At 38.7% G+C, this 17,339-nt stretch overlaps 1 protein-coding gene across 5 annotated transcripts in view; it reads left to right on the plus strand.

Moving 5' to 3' along the window:
* Bruce (BIR repeat containing ubiquitin-conjugating enzyme) overlaps positions 1–17,339 on the plus strand; it is a 129,997-nt gene that overhangs the window by 86,347 nt on the left and 26,311 nt on the right. For all 5 annotated transcript variants that reach the window (XM_071691728.1, XM_071691731.1, XM_071691730.1 and 2 more), the window contains 12 exons: positions 888–1,074; positions 2,369–2,593; positions 3,746–3,855; positions 5,199–5,459; positions 5,578–5,698; positions 6,817–7,090; positions 7,321–7,586; positions 8,082–8,385; positions 9,148–9,312; positions 13,213–13,439; positions 15,250–15,555; positions 16,106–16,303. In XM_071691728.1, coding sequence (XP_071547829.1) covers positions 888–1,074; positions 2,369–2,593; positions 3,746–3,855; positions 5,199–5,459; positions 5,578–5,698; positions 6,817–7,090; positions 7,321–7,586; positions 8,082–8,385; positions 9,148–9,312; positions 13,213–13,439; positions 15,250–15,555; positions 16,106–16,303 — 2,644 coding nt within the window. The remainder of the gene's footprint in view (positions 1–887; positions 1,075–2,368; positions 2,594–3,745; positions 3,856–5,198; positions 5,460–5,577; positions 5,699–6,816; positions 7,091–7,320; positions 7,587–8,081; positions 8,386–9,147; positions 9,313–13,212; positions 13,440–15,249; positions 15,556–16,105; positions 16,304–17,339) is intronic.

Consider the following 17,339-nt stretch of genomic DNA (forward strand, 5'->3'; position numbering starts at 1 on the left):
TAGACATAAGATGAGGATTTCTAGGTCATCGTAAAATTTTTGACTCTGAAACAGAATTTCCTGTTCTCTTGAGTTCAACAAATGTTCAAGTCATGCTGTAGATTTGCATACACATACTTATGAGTGCAGAGTTTTCATGGATGTGTTGAGTGAAAGGTCAGTAGTGAACTCTGAATTTATACTTTTGAGACACTGTAAACTATTATAAGGATATAAAAAAGTGATAAACAGCCATGTTGACATCACATAGACCTGCTGCAGATCCACCTTCATGTAAATTCACTTACTCTTCTCTTTTAGCACACATGCCTTAATCTCTTGATAAAAACTCCTCACTGCTTTTAATAACTTTCCTCCCACACCATATATTTTTAACATCTTGCACAATGCATTACTTATCAGACCTAGTTATACCTGTTATATGCTTTCTGCAGATCAACAAATGCCCCTTACAGATCCTTCTGTTTCTGTAAGTATTTCATATAAAGCCTCCAAACATCTGATTGAGACATCTACCAATCTTGAAACCACATTATCACTTCCCAGTCAGATGCTCTCTGCATGCCAACACCCTCTTATTCGCCATTCTCCTGTACAACTTACCAGATGCACTTACAAATATATAACTGTTTAATTTGATTATTCATTTTTGCCTTACTGGCCTTTATACACTGGCACTACACAGGTGGTCTGCCTGTCCTTTGGGACTTATCCAACCATGCATCCATTGAAAATCATAACTAATTGACAGCACAATTACCCTTTCTTAAGAAATTCATCTCTAATTCCATCCACTCCAGCCTCTTTGACTCTCTTTATCTTCCACAAAGACTTGCATCCTCTTTTCTCTTTTCTCAAATATTACATACTCTAATCCATCTTTGTAGACACGCGCAGGAGGATCAAACTATGAAGTTCAGGAGAACACGGGAGGTTCCCTCACAGACTCCAGTAAGCTTGAACAGCAGCGCTCGGATGCCAGCTCCAGTCAAACAGATGAACATAAAGCAAAGCATACACCACAGACTTGTTCCCATGCTGCCCCCAATAGTGTGGCATGTCTGGCAGATACAGGTTTGTTTGTCTGTTTGTTAAGAAATTATGTAATTTATACTTTTGGTAGCAGTCACTCTGAGTTGTGAATTACAGCTAAAGTCATTGTAGTCCGTAGCTTGGCAATTTTGATGTGACATATAGATATATGATGTTTTGTAAAAGATTTGTTGTTATTTGAAAACAACACTGCTTTTTGTAGGATTAATTTGATGAGATCATCCAATACTTTGATGAATTTTTATTTACATTTTTAGCATTCCTTGATTACAGTTTTTAAGGTGTGTTTCATGTCTTTTTGAAGAATGGATGCTGAAGAATGAGAGACATGTGGTTCAAGGTTACCACACAGGTTAAGTTGGACATATCATGAAGAAATTTTTTTGGTAGAAGTTGGATTTCTGTTGGATGATACTACTCTGAAATCCAGCAATAGCATATTTAATACTTCAACTTATCACTGTGTTGCTTAGTTCAGAATTCCTTTACTATACTTAAGAAATGTTGAACGTATCTTGGAAATCATGAAGCAAGTAGACCTGCAGCAAGGTTTGTACTAACTGGGGTGTGACTTAAGTGATTATTGATTTGCTGAAGTAAGATTTATTATGTAAAGCAAAAGCAAGACTGCATCTGCATAATGATTGTCACTCTTGTGCTGGTTTATAATTGATTAAAGTCAAGGGAATCATAAGCAGCTGTAACACTTTACCAGTTAGCTGACCCCACTGCCAACTTTGTCCTTATTACCAGTCATCTAATGTCACTGTCAACAGTGATCAGGTGATTCTGTAGTAATAAATGATTAGACAGGAAGACTTACAAGGTTGATGAGAAGGTAAGAGTTATGTTGATTACCTCTCATACAACAATGTAGAAGCTGAAGTACATTTGCTGTTTTTCACTGTTTGTGCTAAAGACCCTTTTTAGTTGTCACTTTCATGCTTAGATGAATGTTACTGAGAGTATGAGATGGGCTGTTGCTTGTTGGCTTTGAGTAGGATACAAAGAAATTTAGAGAGCAACAGATTGTTTGATCCTTTTGAGACTGTTTACAGTAGTGGAAAAGATCATGGTGTTAATTTATTTGTATTGTGTATTTTTGTAATTAAGTAATGAATTTTGTTGAATTGGGGTTATAATTACAATAGTTCTTTTTTTATAGAATATTTTGTAATTGATGAAAGCAACATTCAGAGTATCTCATCTTCAGACTTGGAAAGGACGCTTTCTAAGAGAATTAGAACATAATAGAGTGCATTCTGTTATTTTCATGATCATTGCTAAGTTGGTTGATGTTTTGTACCATTTTCAGTATTACAAAACAATGAAACAATGCAACTGCTCTTGAAGTCTGTAGCAGCTTGCGAAGGAAGTAGTGTTTCCATGCTATTGGGCACTGTGAGTGGGGAGGTATCTGAGAAGCTTGGCCTCGGAGAAACCCTTACTGATGCACTGTATCAGCTCCTGCTAACTCTTAATGCCAAGGCCACTGCACCAGATCTTATCCTTAGACCAGTTGTGGAATTCATTACTCCAGGTAACCAAATCAGTGTTTTGAAACTGTTTCTAATGTACTCTTAAGCTTTTCTCAAGTGCCCTCTCCAAGAGCCTATAAAGTCACCTCCTGTGGTGTGAAACAAAAATATTTCCAGAACAACATATCAGTATGCTCAGCCAGCACTCAGTTTTTTTGCAACAGCACCAGACCCCTCCTCCAAAACAACTTCATATCTAACTAGCCAGTAGAAATAAAAGCCCTACTTCACACTTTAGCATCCCATACATAAAGATTCTTCCATCCCCAACAAACACAGCATTGACAAAACATATGTACTGTAATGAGATGACAAGCACTAAACAACTGTCTTCCCAGCCAAGAGTTGAATTATACTCTCCCAGTCCTGAAACCACCCTTCTTAGTATGTGCTGGTAAAACTTTTTCATGTTTGTTCTGAATTCAACCCATCTCTCCATTATGAACACCATTTCATGTTATCACAAGACCCTTCATACCCTCGATGCAACATCCATACTAAAAATGCTGAGTACTTAATCCTATGTTGGCCTTTATTCATTCACACACAAAACACACATCACCACATTTCTTAACCTGTGGTCACACCTGCTGGAGGTTGCCAGTTTCCTTGAGTGCAGTGGGAGCCCCATTGAAGAGGATCCTGTAGAAGAAAAGCAGGTGAGTAAGTGGTTTCTTTAGCTTTCTATCACCTCATTAATTTCATTACCACATACAGATACTTTGTTTTTGAAATGGGCCAGGGAAGGAGTCCACTTTGTAGGCATCTTTCATCCTCCTTTGGATTTTGACGTGTAATTATGTTTGATTTCCCGTTTGCAAAATTTCTGTTGATTTCGTCCATACTGAATATTACCACCTTACCGGAATTGCTCCATGTATCTGAAGAATTTAGGTCAAGGGAATTATAACAGCATGATTTGAAGTATCTTTTTTTTTTATACACTTAACATTGTGTATATTTCTTGGAGCAGTAAATTTCATTTATTCTCATTTATCCTTCAACAAAAAGCAGTTGTCTCCCATATAAAAGAGGTTAAGTTTCACTTTATTTAAGGGTCACTGAAGTAAAGGTAAGGTTGTCTTTTTTAGGGTAGAGGATGTGCTGTTCTCTTGGTGACATTAATCATTTACACATGTACTTTGTTATTGTAGGTGGGTGGTGGAGTCCCCCTTCCTTGTCAGAACCTGCTCTTTGCTTCTTTACTCGAGTACTGGACTGCCCTACCATTCTAGAGAAGTTTGCTGCTCTAGGAGGCATGAAGGTAAGCGACAAGTGTAACTTATTCACAGATCTAGTAGAACATAACTTTTCTCAAAGTGATTAGATTTTCCCTAGATATTGATAGCACATTTTAATGAAGGTAAGGATAATTATGGTTGTGTGTTTGTATTTACTGTTTCATATATATGTATGTATGTCTGTGACTTCGATTTTTATTTTACTTTGTGCTATTGTGAACCTGTACATGTATATTGGTTTGTGTGTATGTGCATTCTGCAATTTTGATGTAAGGGATCAAGTCATAGTGGTAGGAGATTTGAATGTAACTATAGGTGATGTGGCACATAATGGTATAATTAGGGGACATGTTATGTAAATGAAAATTGTGAACGGCTTGTTGAGTTGTGTACTGACAAAAGGATTGGTGATGTGGAATACCTGGTTTGAAAAATGCACATAGATATTTAGTAGTGTGTGTGTATGCTCACAAATTCTAAGTGTGACACTTTGGAAGAGACACACAGAACTTTCTGGGCTAAGTTTACTATTGACTACCTTAAGTTATGTCATTTACACAAAAAAGGAAAAGAGAAAAAAAGGAATGATTTTTAAACTGGCATGGGAGATGTTGGCATGGGAGATGTAGTCCTATTTCTCTGTGCATCTGTCTTTGTATCTTTTTGTCATCATCATTCCCAGTTCATTGGGGTAGTTCAGGTACACAGCCTCAACAACATCCATCCCAAAAGAAAAATGAAATTAAACTTGTCGAGTGTTTTGATATGAAACTTAAATTTCCACACTCATAAAAGCACTTTATGTGTTTTACACTTGATTCTTCAGTTGACGCATGGTCTCCATTCTCACTGCTGTCATACAGAGAATGCTTCCATTTTATCTGGTCCAAAGTCAAACCTTACCTTCATTATGAATATCCCCAACCCTATTAAAATTTATACCTTAATCCATTTGTCCATATCTTCCATGGTCTGCTTTCCTCCACTTATATTCTGCTGCACAGCGATATACTCTCTTGACCCATCATCTGCCTTGTAATATGATTATCTTTTCCAAAAGACTTTATTCCTTGCTTTCATTTTTTTGTGACTTTTTCTCACTGCATCATCTCTCACATTCTTATTCTACATTCTGTATCTTCCTGTTCTCATCCATACTATGCAAATTGTCTTTCAGTGTATGTGATAGAATTTATGATTTTTAGATTGCGAATTATTTTAGTAGGCATTTGTAAAGTCTGATTGTAGTTTGTTGTATGTACTATTTAAGTACATTTTTATATGAATTTTCCTGTTGTATCCCATGATGGGCATGAATTGTGCAATTCAGTGAATTTTGAAATTATTGTTTTGCTTATCATTACAGATGTTATGGGAAAACCTTGTTAGTAGTGTAGGGATGATGGGTGGAGGACGTGGGGGTTTAGTCACTGCAGTCATGAACCACTTGGCTCCGCCACTTCCACCCTCAACCCAAAACACACCTTCTAATAAGCGTAGTGAGCCTGTGGAACAAACAGAGGGGCTGTACAACTTTGCTCCTTTGGCTGTTGTTACTTCCAGTAATCCTACAGCAAGACCTGCAAATGTTCTGGTTGATTCCAATCAGCTGTTCCAAAGAACAAAGGTACATAAAAGGAAAATATTCCAGTATTTATAATTTGTCAGATAAAGTTCACTCCAATAAGGTTTTGAAGTAGTACAATGTTGTTCTGTTATATTCATTTTTTCTTTTTCATTTTCAGAGTGCTCCTTGGTCTTATCACTTCTACCCAGATGAAAGTTGGGTAGACCTCAACCTAACCTTGCCATGTGCTATCCTGTTGCATGAGGTGCATCTGTTTCCTCATACAGTTTCTCTTGTTTGTAAGTACATTTCTGTCATTGCAAATTTTCGCATCACTTCCAGTAATCAATTTATGGATGAGGACGATGCCCATAGGGTTGTATCCCCCTGAATTTTTTCTTCTTTGGTTGTGATAGTTTACATCTGATTACATTTCTTACTTTAAAGGGGTAGTGATAGAAACACATGGACAGTAGCCACACTAGCATGCATCTGGCCTCTAGCCCTCATGTATAATATACCTAGTTGGTTTTTTGGTTCATTGTATGTGGGAAGGAGTGCCAGTTTGCTGTTTACTTTTCAGTGATTAGTGTTCTGATGGTGTTCTTTAGAGTCTGGATTGTTCCTTGATGTCATTTGATGGTGAGAGGTTTTGTCTGAGTAAGTTTCTTTGCTTTATGAGTTGTACAGCTCAGTTGTAGAAGTGTGGAGTATATTGCTTCTTATGTCCATGTGGTATGTTCTCTCTGCTGGCTTGGTTGATAGTATTGATGAAATGCAAAATAGCTTGATATAGGGAAGGTAAGTTGGCTTCATCGATGTTTTAAAGATTGATTTTATGTACTCCTTGGCCTGTTTGATTTCCCCGTAGTTTGTTTTGTCCGTTTTGTGGCTGAGAGTTGGGTGGGTAAGGTGAAATGGTATCAGAGGAGAGTTCCCATAGTTTGCTCCAGTGCTGCTTGTGTGTAGTGTTGGTGTGCTGAACATAGTACTGGGGGATGTTGGACGATTTGATGTTGAAGGAATGCCATTGCTTTGTAAGTACTTTTCATGGGGGTTCTTTGTTGTAAATGCTGACGCAATAAGGGTGGTGGGCATTAAATCTACATTTGTAGGTGTTGGGTATGTTGGTCATTTCTGTAGTTGGGGAATGTATCTAACAGGGCAGATGATGGGATATTTAGGTGTTGTGTTCAAGTATGTGTTATGTGGTTTTATTCCTAAGGATATTTTAAGAGTGTTGTCATTGTTTATGGTCTTTGTTCATTAAGTAGTGGTGATTAATGTGATTTTGTGATGTAAAGTGTTATGGGTAGATTGTTTGATAGATAGGTGTTTTACTGAAATGTTGAAATAAATTTATGAAGATTGGAGTTCAGAACAAGGTTTAATAGTGCTGTATATAATTTGTCAACAGCTTGTCCATCCGCTGTATCTGTTGAAGTTGGTGTGGAAGGTGGGTACCTCATGCCAGTGAGTGGACCCTTAAGTACTGCTGGACTTTCCCGTGTCCGCTTGGTACTGCCACGCCCTGTTGTGGCGTCAATTGTTGTGGTACGTCTTCATCGTCCACGGGATTCATCCACACTTGGTTTATCTCAGTTAAAATTGCTTGGTACTACCACATTCAGAGAGGCTTCCAGAGGTGTTCATGAAACCTCCATTACTGATTACACTCCACATCGGGCAAGGTTTGTGTGAATTTGAATTATGATCTTGCAGTTTTGTGCTCAGTATTTTGCTAAGAATTTTGAAAAATATCTGCATTTTTGTATTAATGTTTGTGTGCTCCAAAGATTATTTATATTATTGCTTAAAAGTGTATTATTAAAGATTTAAGAATTCTAAGCTTTCATGAATGAAAGTAAATATATTTTTAAGAAATGAGAGAACGTATCTGCATATATCTTCCCCTTTTCAGCATGTGGTGGTTACGACTGATCCATCAGTGCATGTGTCGTGTTGAAGGAGGACTGAGTGTAGGAGTAGAAGCAGGAGCCTCAGTATCTGGAGTAATGGAGGCATGTGTCACTCTTCTTCTGACTCCTCCTGGGCCTCTTCACCTGGCTCCTCTTGGATCTGCCCCCTTGGAGGCCACAACTCTGGCTCTTGCAGCACTCTCTCCCCAGCTCCTACACACTTTGATCATGACGCTTCTCACTCATCCACTACTTCGACAACCTGCAGGTAATTATAGTACTTAAAACGTGTAGCAAGTTTACTGGACTAGCCATGTTATGGCTTTGCGTAGGCCTGCAGGCCATGGCCCCACCACTTGATTGACCAGTAAACCAAAGTAACAGCTTTAGGGGATAAAAGATCCCCAAACTTGACATGAGATATGTGTAAGATTATAACCTCAGAGTGTTGAAGTGATGACCAGAAACATCTTATAGCTTCGTACACTCTATTTTAGGAATGCTGGTTTAGCTGTTTTATATTAAACTAAATTACAAGGAAATAGGTACTGTCTTTGCATTCACCACACATATGGCCCATACATCCTCCCCTCCTTGTTACAGCTTCAATTTACAGTGGATGAGTATACAAATCAAGTAGGGTGAGTCTTTATTGTTAAGATAGGATGTATTGTCCTCCTGAGCCAGACTTAGCATATTCTTTATTATATGAATGCAGTTGATTATTTTATCATTTTTTTCTCTATTCATTCTTTAATTGCAGGTGGAAATAGTTTAGATGCAGCCATAGCCCTGTTATATGAGCTGTGTGTTGGTAGCAGCAGCATGGAGGGTGTGTCAGTCTTGTTGTCATGGCTGAACCATGTTGTGACTTACTCTGCATCTCCTTCCCCTAATGGAGATGATTATCACAACTTTGGACCCTCACAGCAGCAGCAACAGTCGCCACAGTCATCAGCTGGAAGTATTAGTAGTGGAATTAGTGCTGAAGTGTTGCATTGCATTGCAGCTGTACTTTGGAACACGCCTCATGATACTACAAGTCTCATTACAGATGATTTATTCAGGTACTTTTCTTTTTTTTCTTTTTTCCCTGACTGGAATACAATTTTTTCTTTTATTTATATTGTCAATACATTTAACTGTGATAAGAAGGAATATTGTTTTTATGTACATATTGTATACTAGGTATTAGTGGGTAGGCAGGCAACAACCGGGGAGGTATTTTACCTGTGGTACCCACTTGGGCACTGGGAGGGTTAGTGATGCCTGTGTAGTGAGCCAGCACTTTAGTGGTTGTCAAGGTGCACTTCTCTGACCAAGGCAGCAGTCTTTTTCTTCTGCCTCACCCATATTTGGACTTCTGGCATTCTCTCCACCAACATACAATCTCTCCTTAGCTTACACAGCTCATTCTTCGTAACTCTAGATTTTCCTGCAGTGAGTACTATGCACTAGCCCTGCCTTTTGGCAGAATGTTGGGAGCAATAGATAGAAGTAGTAGGTATAAAGATTTAGGCAGAAGCATTATGTAAAAGTAATAAGTAGGAACATTAGGCAGGAGAATTAGGTAGAAGTTGTCCATAGGAACATTAGGTTGAAGCCTCTGCTAACACTTTGCTAGAGGTACCCTCTGCCATTGGCCTGTTAAGGGTGAGGCACTAAAGGCTAAGAAGCAGCACTGGAGTTCACTAGTTATGGAGACACTTATTGCCACTCCCTTGAGGGAGTTCTAGTTGGGGACATGCATCAGAGATAAAGAGAGATAAGATGAATAGACAGTAGTTATGATTTATGTTTGTAAACAGTTGTTTCTTTGTTTATTGCAGGCGGGTTTATGAGTGGTCAGAAAGGAGTGAAGGTGAAGTGAAAGTTGGTTTGGACCATATTATGTGCTCTGTGTGTCACATTCGGCCACAACTTTTCACCCAGCTATTACTGAATATGTCAGTGTTAACAGTGATTGATAACAACCAGTCAATTACAGATGACAGGTAAGATGTGCTGGATCTGTATATGCTTAGAATTGTTGTTTTAAGATTTTATGTACTTGTTGCCTCTCATACTTTAACAGGGTAGCATCAGAAGTAGACAAATATTTCCCTCATTTCCCAGGAGCCAGCATTTTCTATCCTGCCAAAGAAATGGATGAATTATAACAACCGTGTGCAATATGGGGGTTAGTCTTCTTATGCATGACAACTTCCTTGGTGTGCCAACAGCCAGGATTGTTTATCCTAGCATAGATAATTTCAGGTCTCTGATTTTTTGTTCATAAGGTCTCTTTATGAGTGACAGAATCAGTTTTGTTATTCTGGGTTTTCTTCATAAGTGATCAAATTTCTTAACCTGAACTGAACAGTACATTCCAAACAACATTTAACCAGGGTAATGTGAAGGGTGAGTATTGTATCCTTCCTCTAAAGTTCATATATGTAGCTTTGAAACATAGCATCCTGTAGGCATTGTTGTATGTGGCTAGGCATTGTCTGTCTTATTGTAGATCATCACTGTTTTTTCATTTCATTGTGATTATCAGTCAGAGGGTGATTAGAGATGTGTTCCAATTTGTATGGTCTGAAATGAGTTGTAACCAGTGTAGAAAGAGATATGTTGTGAACGAAATAGGCAGAGATTTGTTTTAACCAATAAGGTCAGGTGATGCTGGGTTGTTCTGAGATGTGTTGAGACCCAGGTAGATTAGAGGAATTGTAACTAAGGCAGTTACTAGGGATATATTTTGACCAAGATGGTCAGGTTAGTTGTGTTCCGACTAAGGTAATCAGAAGAGATGTCATGGCCTAGGTACTCACTGGAGTTAGTTCTGTGGCTAGGGTAGTCAAAGGAAGTCTGATGTGACCAGGGGAGATGGTCTGTGACAAAGGCAGTCAGAGATGTGATGTGACCAAGATAATCATAGGATATGTGCTATGACCACATTAGTCATAGGAGATATTTTTGTTCCAATGGCAGATGGGGAGATGTGATAACATTTGTCAGATATGTTGTAACTAAGGCAGTCAGAGGATATAGTTTGTTAGCAAAGCTGTCATACAAGATGTGCTGTGATCAAGGGAATCTATGATATGTTTTGACAAAGGCAGTGACAGAACATGTCTTTACCACAACATATTGTGACAAAAACAATGAGAAAAGATGTGGATTGGTCAAGGCTACCAGGGGAGCTGTATTGTGACAGAAGCAGTTCAGTGAAATGTAGTCATAGAGAAGGTTTATGTTTAAGTGGATGAAGAGAAAAATTTTTTCCAGAATTTATCTCTATGGATCCAGTTACTATAAGCTATAAAGATCATGGAAATCATTACCATACAATTCAAAGAATTTTAATGCTAATGAGAGTCCAGCTTTATTCTGTATGAAGTGATGTTAAATGATTTTCATTGAGCTTGTTAACATTTGTTGTCTTCTTAATAGTTTTTTTTTTTTCTTTTTTTTTTTGCTTTGTCGCTGTCTCCCGCGTTTGCGAGGTAGCGCAAGGAAACAGACGAAAGAAATGGCCCAACCCACCTCCATACACATGTATATACATACGTCCACACACGCAAATATACATACCTACACAGCTTTCCATGGTTTACCCCAGACGCTTCACATGCCTTGATTCAATCCACTGACAGCACGTCAACCCCGGTATACCACATCGCTCCAATTCACTCTATTCCTTGCCCTCCTTTCACCCTCCTGCATGTTCAGGCCCCGATCACACAAAATCTTTTTCACTCCATCTTTCCACCTCCAATTTGGTCTCCCTCTTCTCCTCGTTCCCTCCACCTCCGACACATATATCCTCTTGGTCAATCTTTCCTCACTCATTCTCTCCATGTGCCCAAACCATTTCAAAACACCCTCTTCTGCTCTCTCAACCACGCTCTTTTTATTTCCACACATCTCTCTTACCCTTATGTTACTTACTCGATCAAACCACCTCACACCACACATTGTCCTCAAACATCTCATTTCCAGCACATCCATCCTCCTGTGCACAACTCTATCCATAGTCCACGCCTCGCAACCATACAACATTGTTGGAACCACTATACCTTCAAACATACCCATTTTTGCTTTCCGAGATAATGTTCTCGACTTCCACACATTCTTCAAGGCTCCCAGAATTTTCGCCCCCTCCCCCACCCTATGATCCACTTCCGCTTCCATGGTTCCATCCGCTGCCAGATCCACTCCCAGATATCTAAAACACTTCACTTCCTCCAGTTTTTCTCCATTCAAACTCACCTCCCAATTGACTTGACCCTCAACCCCACTGTACCTAATAAACTTGCTCTTATTCACATTTACTCTTAACTTTCTTCTTTCACACACTTTACCAAACTCAGTCACCAGCTTCTGCAGTTTCTCACATGAATCAGCAACCAGCGCTGTATCATCAGCGAACAACAACTGACTCACTTCCCAAGCTCTCTCATCCCCAACAGACTTCATACTTGCCCCTCTTTCCAAAACTCTTGCATTCACTTCCCTAACAACCCCATCCATAAACAAATTAAACAACCATGGAGACATCACACACCCCTGCCGCAAACCTACATTCACTGAGAACCAATCACTTTCCTCTCTTCCTACATGTACACATGCCTTACATCCTCGATAAAAACTTTTCACTGCTTCTAACAACTTTCCTCCCACACCATATATTCTTAATACCTTCCACAGAGCATCTCTATCAACTCTATCATATGCCTTCTCCAGATCCATAAATGCTACATACAAATCCATTTGCTTTTCTAAGTATTTCTCACATACATTCTTCAAAGCAAACACCTGATCCACACATCCTCTACCACTTCTGAAACCACACTGCTCTTCCCCAATCTGATGCTCTGTACATGCCTTCACCCTCTCAATCAATACCCTCCCATATAATTTACCAGGAATACTCAACAAACTTATACCTCTGTAATTTGAGCACTCACTCTTATCCCCTTTGCCTTTGTACAATGGCACTATGCACGCATTCTGCCAATCCTCAGGCACCTCACCATGAGTCATACATACATTAAATAACCTTACCAACCAGTCAACAATACAGTCACCCCCTTTTTTAATAAATTCTACTGCAATACCATCCAAACCTGCTGCCTTGCCGGCTTTCATCTTCCGCAAAGCTTTTACTACCTCTTCTCTGTTTACCAAATCATTTTCCCTAACCCTCTCACTTTGCACACCACCTCGACCAAAACACCCTATATCTGCCACTCTATCATCAAACACATTCAACAGACCTTCAAAATACTCACTCCATCTCCTTCTCACATCACCACTACTTGTTATCACCTCCCCATTTGCGCCCTTCACTGAAGTTCCCATTTGCTCCCTTGTCTTACGTACTTTATTTACCTCCTTCCAGAACATCTTTTTATTCTCCCTAAAATTTAATGATACTCTCTCACCCCAACTCTCATTTGCCCTTTTTTTCACCTCTTGCACCTTTCTCTTGACCTCCTGTCTCTTTCTTTTATACGTCTCCCACTCAATTTCATTTTTTCCCTGCAAAAATCGTCCAAATGCCTCTCTCTTCTCTTTCACTAATACTCTTACTTCTTCATCCCACCACTCACTACCCTTTCTAATCAACCCACCTCCCACTCTTCTCATGCCACAAGCATCTTTTGCGCAATCCATCACTGATTCCCTAAATACATCCCATTCCTCCCCCACTCCCCTTACTTCCATTGTTCTCACCTTTTTCCATTAATAGTTACAGAGTATAATGAAGATGCTTTGGTTTTGTTACTGATATAGTCCTTCTTGTTATTTTTGTCTAAATCACTTAACCTGTTCCCACATTAAAAGCAAATTGACACTTGCCATGTCATTTCCCAGAAGTTAACTTCTGACATAACTTTTCCTTCCAGAAAAGACAGAGAGGCAGAGATTCGTGCAGCCAGAACAGATGACATGAAGGAAGGTGTAGAAGGATCATCAGGAGCAGTAGAGGGCCGATTGATTCTTCAGGATCCCAGCATCATCTCCCTTACCCCAGCACACCTTCAGACTCTGGCCACGGTTGCCCAGTCACCCCAAGCCATACACCTCATGCTTGACTCAGGGTTTCCCTTGTTACTTGTTCATGGTATTCTAGGTAAGGCATTTGTGAATTTTTTTCTGGGTGTAGGAGGGAATCCTCCAAAGTTGCCAGAGGGATTATATCTGGAGATTGCTGTATCATATTTCCCCTCATATATGTATTTTTTTTTTTTTTTTTTTTTTTTTTTTTTCCCAAAAGAAGGAACAGAGAAGGGGCCAGGTGAGGATATTCCCTCAAATGCCCAGTTCTCTGTTCTTAACACTACCTCGCTAATGCGGGAAATGGCGAATAGTTTGAAAAAAAAAGAAAGAAATATTTAGAAAATACAGCTATAAAGCCAGAAGGCTCTCATCCAATGTATAAAGACCTCATGATATACTGTCACTCCAGTAACCAGAAAAAACCATAAGTGCTCCAGACTTGGTTAAGCTTGCACAGTGTTCAAATTCAAAGGTTATATCTCATGGCTTACAAATTTATTTGCCATTTTAGCAAGTCAGTAGAATTAGAACAATGCCTGTTATGCTTTCTGAAAAGAGATAAATAAATTCAGTTAAGCCATTATGTGTTATCTTTTCAACTTGTTACAACAGCAGACAGACTCTCTCTAAATTAGAGCAGTTGGATATTTCAAGTTCTCTGACCTCAGTATTACCTGTAAGCAGATATAATTATTTTTTCTGAGCAATGGTCCATTGCATTCTCAGTTACTGCCACCTTGGAGCATGAGTTTCTGAAATTGGCCATTCAGTTCACTGTTTGCTACCTGTAGTCCACAGTACCACAGAACTGATCATTCTTACTTTCTGAATTTATGGAAGTAAATCTCATGCTCTTCTCAGTTGTTTGTGATTTTTTCGATAAATTCTGCCCTTGTTTTGCCATCCATTATGCAGTTGGTTAAGTTGGGTTAAGTGATGCAAAAAGGAGGCACATTGCTCTTAGCATTTTGCAGAAATGCAAATATTAAAAAGAATTAGAAAAGGGTACATTATTGCATAACTTCAATATTCATGAGAATTAGATAAGACTGTATCAGTGCATCACTTCAACTTCTGTATAATTTCCATTCTCCTCCTCAGTCTACATGATACTGTTTGGGAGTAGAAACAAAGAAAAATGATTTCTGCATATGTACATGAAGTATATTGTTTATACTTGTACATTGTGACTAGATGATATGTAGAGCATGCTTTAGGTTTTGAGGACAATGTTAGGCTACAAAAGCTGACCTCTGGTCATTCTGTTCTACCTTTGTATCATAATCTGGGGCTTTATTGAAAGTACCCATCAACTTTAGAAGAAATAGTAGCTTCACAGTATTCAGGAAGGACATTTGTCATAGAAGATGTATTTTGCTTATGCTTTGATAATGATAAAAGGTTGCAGTAGCTGAGCTTATTTAAATAAATTAGATCAAAGAGTACAGAAGGATGACAGTAGATGAGATACTCCAATAGAATAAGGATTAGATTAAAGGGTATAGGTATAGGAATGTCTAAATGAATTTAGATGAAATTAGGTGTGTTAAGAAAGTCAAAGAGGATCAAAGTAATGATTGCTGTGGATCAGATAATCCATGTGAAATGAGAGATTTAGTTTTAAGAGTACAAGTGGAGCAATGAAAATGAACAAGGTCAAGTGTAGAGTTTTGTTAAATTGAGAATTCTTTATGATGCTGCATTGGCACTGAAATGATTGCACAGACAGCAACCATCAGTGGGGAACTGAATCATATTGAAAAATTATTTTAAGAGGAGTAAGAGCCCTTTAAGTCTTGTGGTAGTGTCTGCATTTTCAATCAGGACCAGTTTATTCATGTAGTTAACTTATTTTAGTGTATTTTACTTTACTGTCTTTTCAGAATGGTGTAAGACAGAAGTTTTACATCAAGTAGAGAGCTGTACATCCCCTAGTGCTGGTGAGAGTGCAACAGATCTAGAAAAAGCCAGTGTTGCAGAAAAATCGAAAAGTGCTGAAGACACCCTGTCATCAGCGACACCTCAGGCTCCTCCACAGATCACAGCAGCTATTGTTCCTACATTGAGTACTTCTTTAGTAGCACACACTCTACACACGCTTGCAGCTCTTTGTGCTGAGCCGCCCATGAGAGATTGGTTGGGCTCTGCAGAAGGATCTGTGTTTTGGTTGCCTTTATTGACAGTTTTAGGTAAGTTCTATACAAAGTGAGTTTGATATGTTGGCATTTATACTTGTGCACTTCATTCTCTTCTTGTCATAATGAAAGCATATACAAAACCTTCATTATAACTATGATCTCATCCACACCTAATGCCAATGAACTAACAAGTGCTCAAAACATTTGTTGAAGAGTTTTGCGTGTTGGTTTGGCTATCACGTGAGTTTTGCATTTGCACTAGGAAATTATGAAGTATGAAAAGATTGAGGGTCACTTCAGAAGATACTTACATAGATAAGGTTTGCAGGAAGCACAAGCAAAATTGATAATGAATATTGTAACGAAAGCAGTTCAAAAATTTTATGGAATAACCAGTTGGAACAGTAATCCATATCATTCAGCATATATTGTATATGCCTTTTTTTAAAACATTTGATTTTGTCAGTCACCTGTACTTTGTGTTAGGGCAAAAGCCACCAAAAATGCATGATAGTTTTGCTCAACAAATCTGTATGATGTGTGTATTTAATGTATTATTTTATACCATCACAATCAGTTGAAATGCAATCTTTCTTTTCAGGTGATCCTCTTGTACGTGGTAGTGAACCATTGATACGAGGGTCTGGTACCTCTGGTGGTAGTGATAGTGATTATAGTAGTGTTGAGGATGCCACCATCCACCTCATGCGACAGTGTTGTCAGAACCATCCACACAATCAGAACTTGCTGGCCTCAACCCTTTGTCATCTTATTCAGAGGCAAAATATTCCCCCTCCAGGTAGAAGTAGTTTGATGTTTTATTCTTTTGTTAAGCGTCTTGGTAGGTTAGTATAAAGATTAGAAACCTGAAATTTCTGGCAGAAAAGTTGTGTTAGCATGTATTATATGCAGAGAAGGGTACCAGCTTAGGTGTTTGTAGAATACAGTTACTTTGTTGCCCTGCTATCAGCAGAAGGAAGATATGATGCTTATAGATAGATGCATAGAGCATCCACTTTTAATCCCTCGTTCTTATTCTGTTTTTATCATCTTTGGGTGAAGCACCATGCTCAGAACATTGTAAGATTAATAACGTAAGCCTTGATAGTGTTGAGATTCAAAGAAAATCTTAAGAACTTTGTTCTGGTGTCTGCCTAAACCCAAAACAACAAACCAGAGCCAGTTAGAGGCTGATGTTCCTGCTGCTACTTTATCCCTCAACTCCACATCACTCATCTTTCTTTCTTTCTTTCAAACTATTCGCCATTTTCCGCGTTAGCAAGGTAGCGTTAAGAACAGAGGACTGGGCCCCTGAGGGAATATCCTCACCTGGCCTTGTTCTCTGTTCCTTCTTTTGGAAAAATTAAAAAAAAAACGAGAGGGGAGGATTTCCAGCCCCCCGCTCCCTCCCCTTTTAGTCGCCTTCTACGACACACAGGGAATACGTGGGAAGTAAAGGGTTGCTTAAAGTCAGGTGTTACTGCCATTGTGAGTGAAAAGTAGTTATAAAGTTAATGAGAGTTCCATGATAGTTGTGCTCAGTTTTGCTATTAGATAAAATGCCCAGTCATCTGTTCTTGATTACCTTGCAAACACATGAAATGGTGAATATGTGTGAAAAAAAGAAAATGCTCTGAAATTTTCACATGCTTTTGTTTTCATATGGGATGTCCAAAGCCAGTAAAGCATTCAGTTCTTGTACCAGCATATTTTATCATCAGTTGTAGAAGTCTGGTCAGAAATTTGATGGCATGATTTGCATTGAATATGATTTTTAAAGAAGCCTTACCTCAGTAAGCATGAACCATGCTTTATATTCAAGGTTTTGCATTAAT

This window comes from Panulirus ornatus, chromosome 51, assembly GCF_036320965.1.
Source record: "Panulirus ornatus isolate Po-2019 chromosome 51, ASM3632096v1, whole genome shotgun sequence".
Classification (NCBI taxonomy): Eukaryota; Metazoa; Arthropoda; class Malacostraca; order Decapoda; family Palinuridae; genus Panulirus; species Panulirus ornatus.